The sequence below is a fragment of the Triticum aestivum genome, chromosome 1A (assembly GCF_018294505.1).
Source record: "Triticum aestivum cultivar Chinese Spring chromosome 1A, IWGSC CS RefSeq v2.1, whole genome shotgun sequence".
NCBI lineage: Eukaryota > Viridiplantae > Streptophyta > Magnoliopsida > Poales > Poaceae > Triticum > Triticum aestivum.
Genome location: NC_057794.1, coordinates 72,416,958 through 72,426,771, shown reverse-complemented (window position 1 = coordinate 72,426,771; position 9,814 = coordinate 72,416,958). Strand labels below are relative to the sequence as shown.

The window sequence follows — 9,814 nt, the reverse complement described above, 5'->3', positions numbered from 1 at the left end:
TTGTTGCACGCATGGCCAATTGCCTATTAGGTATTTGGGAATACTGGTTCACTATCGGCGTCTCACTATTACGAAGTGGAAGCATGTTGAGAAGTGTCTAGAGAAACGGTTGAGCAGTTGGAACGGAAAGCTGCTCTCAGTTGGGGGACGACTGGTTTTTGATTAATTCCGTCCTCACAAATATGGTTCTTTATATGCTTTCTTTCTTCCAACTACCAAAAGGGGTCTTGCAAAAAATGGACTATTTTAGATCCAGATTTTTTTGGTAAGGAGAGAAGGAAAAGAAAAAAAATACAGACTGGCCATATGGAGTGTGGATTGTAGGCCCAAAGACCAAGCTGGCCTTGGAATTCATGACCTAGAGGTCAAGAATGAGGCCTTACTTAGTAAATGGTTGTTCAAACTACTTTTCGAGGATGGTCTTTGGCAAACAATGCTACGCAACAAGTATTTAGGCCAAAAGGCAGAGTCTCAGGCATATTGAAAACCTGGAGACTCTCATTTTTGGGTTGGCCTAATGGCGGCAAAGAAACATCTCTTTCTCTTTGGGTCTTTCGCGATAAAGGCTGGCTAGGCAATGCCAATATCCGAGAACAATATCCAGCCGAGTACCAACCGATGTTCAAGGCGGAGTGAAAGCAATTGGAGCAGGTGACTACGAAGGGTTTTTCCCAACATGGATGGCATCATAACCTCTGTATTGACCCACCACCACTTTCAACATAGGCATAGTGTCGGTCTATAGGACTCTGTTGTTGCCCTTTTGTCGGTTTTGTTTTGTTTTCTTTCTGTCAAGTTTTTTAAAATTAACTGTGTGCTTTCTAGTTATTCAGAGCTCGGGTGTTACTCCTAATGCTCTGTATGGACTTGATGCTACATTCTTGAGATAATAAAAATTTGTTTTATCGAAAAGATGTTACTGTAGGCATAATGTCGGTCTATAGGACACACACCCACATTCTCTTCGGCGACGAAAAATCCTGGAGATCACACCTGGCCCAATCACCCCTCCCCGTTCCGCCCCCTATCCTCCTGCCCGCGCTCCCCGCCTTGGCCCTTATCCTCTTCCTCGCCACTAAACCGCCAAATCCGTCTCAGTTCACCACGCTCACCCACTCCAACTCTACCACAGCTGCTCTCACCTCACTCACTGGCGAGGGTTCGGCCATGGAAGAACTCCTACTGCGCCACGGCCGCCTCTCGAGGCCAGTGGCAACCCGCCGCCTCCGCATCGTCGCCGTCGCGCTAAGGTCCAGACAGAGCAGCAGGCTCGCCGTCCCGGGGTTTCCGCCCGCGACGGCGCCGGCCCCGGCGCCTGCCCAGGAGCACGTGCTACCGTCGCCTCATGTGGCCGCAGACGCCGCAGCTGTCTTGCTCGAGACGGGCGTGCGCCCGGAGGATATCCGGCGCGCGGCGGGGATGTGCCCCGAGCTAATGTCCGTGCCCGTCGAGACCATCACGGCCGCGCTGCGGTTCCTGACCGACGAGGCCGGAGTGCCCGCAGAGGAGCTGCCGCGCGTGCTGAGGCGACGCCCACGCCTGCTCGTGTCCTCCGCCGCGGCGCGGCTCCGGCCGACGCTCTACTTCCTCCGGGCGCTTGGCGTGCCCGACCTCCACCGCCGTGCCGACCTGCTCTCCTTCTCCGTGGAGGACAAGCTGCTCCCGCGGATCGAGTTCCTCGAGTCGCTAGGCCTCCCCTCCCGCGCCGCGCGCTCCATGGCACGCCGCTTCCCGGCGCTATTCTACTACGGCATTGATGGCAACATGCGGCCCAAGGCTGAGTATCTTCTGGGCGTCATGGGCCGCGACGCCGACGAGCTCTTCGACTTCCCGGAGTACTTCTCCTACGCGCTCGACACACGCATCGCGACGCGCCACGAGGCCTGCGCCGCGCGCGGCGTGAGGATGCCGCTGCCCGCCATGCTCCGGCCTGGGGAGCCCAAGTTCGAGGACTGCCTCGCGGGCTGTGTCGGCTCCACGCCGCCACGGCGGCGGTCGCCCCTTTGGCACGCCTATTGGGTGGATGGCGACGGCGCCGGCGTCGGCGCGGTGGTAGAGAAGGCAAGACGTGACGATGCGATCGCGGCATCATACCGCCATGTGCATTATTAGTAATACAATAGTGGGCGATCTTGGATGTTGTAAGCTGTGCATAACTACATGTGATCTGTAAGTATGATACCATCTGGTTGGACTCTCTTAATCAATCAATTATCAAGGGATGGTCTTAGGGTATGTTTTGGTTGTAGAACCAAGTAGACTGAAACGGAATGGTTGCGTGGTCTTAGTGTTCAGTAGAGCTAATGAGATGGAACAGAATGTTTCGTCTCAGCGTTTGATTAGAGGAGTATGATATGACACATGCCACGAATAATTATTATCTGCAACTACTAGTATGGTGATGAACATCATTTAGCAATTATTAATTCGTATCAACTAGTACTGGGACTGAGCATTTACAGCGGCGCATCAACTTGTAATAATTGGTATCAAGCAGGGTGGGAGAGAAATAGATTTCTTCCGCCGCTGGGAAGGTGAAGATTGCTGCTCTCGCCGTCAAATTCAGAAGTATCAAGTAGCATGAAGGTTGCCGCTCACGGAAATCAATTCGTATGTATCAACTAGCATCAGGCTAGTCATACTGAGAAATAACTTAGACTAGTAACATACATATGTTACTAGTCTATGTTACCACCTTCATAGTAGAAAGTGTTAGGCTGATCATAGTGAAGAGTAACTTAAACTAGCAACATACATATTTTATTAGTCTATGTCACTATCTTCATAATGCATAGTAACAGATACTCCCTCCTTCCATCTACATAGGGTCTAATGCGTTTTTCAAGACGGCCTTTGACTATTGACAAGATTAATAGTACATGACATGCATAATGTGAAAATCATATCATTGAAATCTCCTTTCATATACGAATTTGACGACATGCTTTGTGTAGGTTGCATGTCATATATTGTTGCTCTAACATTTGGTCAAAGTTAGCTTTGGAAAACGCATTAGGCCCTATATAGATGAAAGGAGGGAGTAAATGGTAACATGCAAGTCTTCATTAATTGAGATATAGACTCATTTTATCTCAAGATGTGTTATATTATAGTAACATATTATGTTTACACAAGTATCTCTTTCCTTATTAAATCCATGCCACATAAGCAATTTTTTCTTGAGATGTGTTATATTACTACCTAAGTTACTCCCACTATGGCTAGGTGTAGAAACATACATGTCTACATTTATTGCTTTGTAGACTCATTTTGTATTGGAAAGCGCTATATAATGGTAACATATTGTGTTAGTCTATTTGTCTCTCTCTTCTTTAATTACATGACGCATCATCTTTTTTGTTTATGTGGCATTTATGTTACTACTTATGTTAGTCCCACTATGACTAGCCTCAAGGTAGGCGCTCCCGGAAATCAATCTAAAGTCAGGCAAATCGCTCCAACCAAGCGGTGCCAGGTCCCAATAGCGGTGAGTCGTTGTCGTCCTGCTTGTGCTTTGCTTCGCTCGTCGTGGCGACAGGCACCAATAGCAGCGACGACAGGAACAAGGCACGGGAAAAGAAGACCCACCAGTCCATCGGGACGACGCGGCTGAAGGAGTCCTGGATTAAGGGGTCCTCGGGCGTCCGGGCTATGTGATGTGGGCCTGACTAATGGGTCGTGAGGATACAAGACAGAAGACTTCCTTCCGTCTCCGGATGGGACTCTCCTTTGCGTGGAGGGCAAGCTTGACATTCGGATGTGAAGATTCCTTTCTCTGTAAACCAACTCTGTATAACCCTAGGTCACTCTGGTGTCTATATAAACCGAAGGGTTTAGCTCGTAGGAGAGGTCATAATCATAATCATACAGGCTAGACAATTAGGGTTTAGCCATTACGATCTTATGGTAGATCAACTGTTGTAACCCCTATACTCATCAAAGTCAATCAAGCAGTGTCGGCGTTCTGGGAACGGGGGTCGCCAGACTTTCCTGCCTGCGGCCCGCGGCGAGGCTGGGCTGGCAGGTCAATACGGCCCATCTTCATCGCCAGGGCATTCAAGACCCTCGCGAGGGGCCAAGCCTCGTGAGGCGGACGACGCAAGACCTCCTCAGGAGCAGCCTCGCCAGACAGGCTCATGAGGGGAGGAGAGATCAAGGCAAGGCAAACTCGCGAGGCCCTCATGACGTGAACCATGATGATCGAGACCAGGCGGGCGTCAGCGTGCAGTGTCCTTGCTTCCTCTTTGGTGCCAAGGGGGCAAGCGCAGGCGCGAAGTACCAAGGCATCAAGCAAAGGTTTCCATATTGGTGCAACGAGACCAAGACCAGAAGGACGGCAAGACGGAGGTCACCATGGAGCCCAGGACGGCGTCGCCACCAGAGCCTTTGGCAGGTGAAGACCGCTTTTGTCAGGATAAGCTGTACTAGTTGTCCCCTTTCAAATTGGCCGTTGTTGGCTCCCTTCCCGCTCAGTATTTGGGGAGAGGACCATGGCCTATATAAGTAGAACTAGCCACCACAGTAGAGAGGACGATCGAATCGACCTCATCACAAATCGAGAACAGATCCAAGATCATCTCACCCACGCAAGTTCACCAAGCACAAGAACACCTCGACCTCAGGAGGTTGTTCTTCCCCTTGTACTATTCATCATCAGCCAAAGAGGCAATCCACCACCACCACACTGGAGTAGGGTGTTACACCACAACGGTGGCCCGAACCAGTGTAAATCTTGTGTCTTTCTGTGTTGTGAGTTCGTTGAGTTTGTCCGCGAGATCTTAGAGGCCTAGGGCGTGGATCGATAGGGAGAACACCTTCACGTGCACCCCAGTGTTCGAGCCTCGAGGGTTTGCTGGAACCCGTGATCCGACATTTGGCGCGCCAGGTAGGGGTGCGCCGTAGCTTCTCCTCCGTCGATCTGCGCTCCGTCACCATCGTGCTTCGCCCACATGGCAGGTGCCCTGCCGCCTACTCCGACGACCAGCGTTGACGATGGGGCCAGGGGGCTCCGAGCCCTGGCCCCCACCCTGCCGCGGGTGCAGTGGCCATGCAAGTTCAAGCCAGAGATGCCGCCGCGCTACAATGGCGCGGTGGACCCGTAAGCTTTCCTGCTGGCGTACGGGGAGGCCGTCCTCGAGGCCGGGGGTGATGACAAGGTCATGGACAAGTGGCTTCCCATGGCCCTCGCTGGCGATCCGCACGCCTGGCTACTCAACCTTCCCGGATCCACGGTGGCGTCTTGGAGGAGCTCTGTGACCTCTTCGCTGCGCGCTACACGGCACACGCGCACCACGCGGTCACGACCCTGCTAGGCGGCTCACAGGCACCGCCTTCAGAGCGCCACATCAAGCCGTTCCTCCACCAGATTGGTGCCGCTTCCACACGCTCGGGGGCTCCACCGGGCTTGGCCGCGCCGGAGGCCGACCTCATTTTTAGCTCAGAAGACCACCCCGTCACGACCACCGGCTCGGGCATGCTCCCGATGCTCTTCACGCCCACCATCTACAACATGGCCGTCACCAAGACCCTCATTGACGGTGGCGCTAGCCTCAACTTGCTCTCCATGGAGGCCTTCAGCCTTCTTCACGTGCCGCTTGAGCGACTCAGCCTCAGCAAGCCTTTCTCAGGAGTTGGTGGCGGCGCTTCCCGCTCCTTGGGGCAGATCCACCTCCCCGTCACCTTCGGCACGCGCAACAACTACCGCACTGAGCTGGTCGACTTCAACATCGCCCGCATCAGCCTCCCGTACAACATCATCCTCAGGTACCCAGCTCTGGCCCAGTTCATGGCGGCAACTCATCCAGCCTACAACCTCATGAAGATGCCTGGAAGCAAAGGTGTCCTCACCATCAAGGGGGACACCAAGGAGGCCGTGACGGCGCTCAAACTAGCCTTCAGGACCGCTGCGGCGGTGCAGCCCGCCGGCACCGGTGCCCCTGAGGACATGGAGGCCGCACCAACCAAGAAGCAGTTGTTCACCCAAGACAAGGCAGAGACAAAGCAGGTGTGCCGGTCGACGAGGACAGCACCTCAGGAGCCACCTTCACCATAGGTGCCAGCCTCAACCCCAGCCAAGAGGAAGCATTGGTGAAGTTCTTGCGTGCGAACAAGGACATATTCGCATGGGAGCCCAATCAACTGGTGGGGGTCCCGAGAGAGGTGATTCAGCACCACTTAAGGGTGTGCCCCAATCTGCAACCTGTGAAGCAGCGAGCAAGGCGGCAGTCCACGGAGAAGAAGGCCTTCATCGTCCAAGAGACCCGCAAGTTGGAGGCGGCGGGTGCCGTTCGTGAGGTTAGGTACCTCGAATGGATGGCGAACCCAGTCGTGGTGCCAAAGAAAGGCGGGAAGGAGCAAATGTGTGTCGACTTCACCAACCTCAACAAGGCGTGCCCTCAAGATCCATTCCCTCTCCCGCGAATCGACCAGATCGTCGAATCCACCGCTGAGTGCGACCTACTATGCTTCCTGGATGCGTTCTCAGGGTATCACCAAATCAAGATGGCGGTGGAAGATGTAGAGAAGACAGCCTTCCTGACCCCGTGTGGGGTGTACTGCTACACCTGCATGCCCTTCGGACTGCGCAACGCGGGTGCGACCTTTCAGCGGCTGATGCACATCGCTTTAGGGCGGCAGCTCAGGAGGAACACGGAGGCCTACGTCGACGACATTGTGGTGAAGTATCGGGAGGCGAGAACCTTGATCCAAGACCTAGAGGAGACCTTCGAAAGCCTGCGCCGGGTGAACTTGCGGCTTAACTCAGAAAAGTGTGTTCAGTGTCCCTTCCGGCAAGCTGCTGGGATTCCTCGTGTCACACAGAGGGATCGAGGCGAACCCAGAGAAGATCAAGGACATTGAGGGCATGAGCCTGCCGCAGACCCTCAAGGAAATGCAGAAGCTGGCTGGTCGGGTGACTGCATTGGGGCGCTTCATCTCCAAGCTGGGAGAGCGCGCCTTACCCTTTTTCAAACTAATGAAGGAGAAGTGCCCGTTCGAGTGGACTCCGGAGGCCGACCGAGCCTTCCAAGACCTCAAGAGATACCTGACCAGCCCACCGGTGTTGGTGGCGCCACGGCCTCTCGAGCCTCTAGTACTTTATCTTGCCACCACCCCATACTCCGCCAGCGCTGCACTAGTGGCGGTTCGGGCGGAGCACCAGGCCAAGAATGTGTCGCGCCAAGCTACGTCGCCAGCTGAGATGACACAAGATCAGGAAGGCGCAGCAAGAGCCACAACGGCAGCAATAGAAGACCAAGCTCGGTAGGATGACACCGTAGAGATTCCCGCAAGCTACCAAGCGCCAGGGGTCCCACCACCTCAGGAGGCACCCCAGCTTGCATAGGACGCGAGCCTCACCAACACGCCGGTCCTCGTCGAGCACCCGGTGTACTTCGTCTGCACGGTGTTGCGGGACGCGAGGGCACGCTATCCCATGCCTTAGAAGCTCCTGCTCGCGCTCCTGGTGGCCTCATGCAAGTTGCAGCACTACTTCCAGGGCCACCCCATCAAAGTCGTCTCGGCCTAACCGTTGGAGAGGGTGCTCAGGAGCCCCAAACTCTGCCGGAAGGGTCGCCGAGTGGAACATCAAGCTGCAGGCATTCCAGTTGGAGTTCAGCACCACCAGGGTAATCAAGGGAGCCGCACTCGCTAACTGGCTTAATGGACGGATGCCCCAGCGCTGGAAGCAGGCAAGGACCGGTTGAGGGAGTCCTGAATTAGGGGGTATCCGGACAGCCAGATTATATCCTTTGGCCGGACTGTTGGACTATGAAGATACAAGATTGAAGACTTCGTCCCGTGTCCGGATGGGACTCTCCTTGGCGTGGAAGGCAAGCTTGGCAATACGGATATGAAGATCTCCTTCCTTGTAACCGACTCTGTGTAACCCTAGCCCCCTCCAGTGTCTATATAAACCGGAGGGTTTAGTCCGTAGGACCAACAACAGACAATCATACCATAGGCTAGCTTTTAGGGTTTAGCCTCTCAGATATCGTGGTAGATCAACTCTTGTAACACTCATATTATCAAGAACAATCAAGAAGGACGTAGGGTTTTACCTCCATCAAGAGGGACGAACCTGGGTAAACATCGTGTCCCCTGCCTCCTGTTACCATCCGCCTTAGACGCACAGTTCGGGACCCCCTACCCGAGATCCGCCGGTTTTGACACCGACATTGGTGCTTTCATTGAGAGTTCCTCTTTGTGGTCAGCGTTAGGCTGGATGGCTCCTTCAATCATCGATAGCGATGCAGTCCGGGGTGAGACTTTCTCCTCGGACAAATCTTTGTATCCGGCGGCTCCGCACTGTGGGCCAACTCGTTTGGCCATCTGGAGCAGATTGAGAGTTACGCCCCTAGCCACCAGGTCAGGTTTGGAAGCTTAAACTACACGGCCGACATCCGCGGAGACTTGATCTTCGACGGATTCGAGCCCCTGCCGAGTGCGCCGTGCTGTCAAGATGAGCATGATTTAGCTCTACCATCGGACAGTGTTTCGGAGACCGCACCGACAACCGCTCCGACCCTCAATTCGGAGCCAATTGCGCCATCCATGGACGGGTGGATAGACCCCGCCACGGAGGCCGTATTCTCAGCGGCGATCGAGCCAAGTATTGACCTTACCCTTCACGAGAGCCGTGACGCCAAACTGCCGGATCCTTCACTGGCCATGGACCCGAACCGCCTGCGCCCATGCCTATCGAATCCGACTGGGCGCCGATCATGGAGTTCACCTCCGCGAATATCTTTCAGCACTCGCCCTTTGGCGGCATACTGAACTCATTAAGGTCTCTCTCCTTGTCAGGAGAGTCCTGGCCGAACTATGTCCGGCAGGATTGGGATGTGGATGACGAAGAAATTCGCCGCCCACCCACCACCCACTTAGTAGCCACTGTCGATGATTTGACCGACATGCTTGACTTCGACTCCGAAGACATCGACGGTATGGACGACGATGCAGGAGATGAACAGGAGCCACTGCCCACAGGGCACTGGACGCCCACTTCATCATATAATGTATACATGGTGGACACACCGAAAGAAAACGACGACGAGGAACAGAAGGATGCAGCGGAGGATCGTTCCCTCGAGAAGCAGTCAAAGCGGCGGCGTAAGCGCCACTCCAAATTCCACCTCGGCAGAAACATCGATCATATAGACCCAGCGATAGAGCAGGGTGAGCCAGCGGACGACAAACACGGTATTGAACCATTGTCCGACCACGGCACGCGGAGAATCAAACCGAACAACCCGACTCCAGCGAAGATAACAGTCCGGATGACATCGCACCGGACAGGCACCCGGAGCAACAGAATACCCATCAAAGGCTTGTTGCCACTGCGAGGAGTCTGAAAAAGCAGAAGCAAAGGCTCAGGGCTGCACAAGACACACTCAGAATTAGATGGAGTAAAGTACTCAACAGTGCAGCAAAATACGGCGGTAGTCGCCACACAAAGAGCTGCCCGAAGCGAAAGTTGCTACCTGAATTCGATGAGGAGGCCTTAGATCCCCCGCAATCAAAAAACAAAACAGCCATCCGGTCGGATAGACGACCTCGTCGCCAACTTAGAGTGGCAAACGACGCCGCACACAAGCCAGTACGCGATCCACGTGAGGGCTCGCATCAAAAGGATGACGCAACTAGATCCATCTACGGGCCAAGCAAGCGCGCTCCAGCACGCAATGCAACACAACAAAAATCCGAACACCACATCACACCCAAATACAGGGGTGCCGCACACCCCCTATGTTTCACCGATGAGGTGCTGGGCCATGAATTTCCAGAGGGATTCAAACCCGTAAACATAGAGGCTACG

At 54.2% G+C, this 9,814-nt stretch overlaps 1 protein-coding gene across 1 annotated transcript; it reads left to right on the top strand.

The window, feature by feature from the left end:
- Positions 1 to 1,037: 1,037 nt before the first annotated feature.
- Positions 1,038 to 2,235, top strand: LOC123190757 (transcription termination factor MTEF1, chloroplastic). Its single transcript, XM_044603470.1, has one exon. The coding sequence runs from the start codon at positions 1,168 to 1,170 to the stop codon at positions 2,110 to 2,112; it is 945 nt and encodes a 314-aa protein (XP_044459405.1). The 5' UTR covers positions 1,038 to 1,167; the 3' UTR covers positions 2,113 to 2,235.
- The last annotated feature ends 7,579 nt before the right edge of the window (positions 2,236 to 9,814 follow it).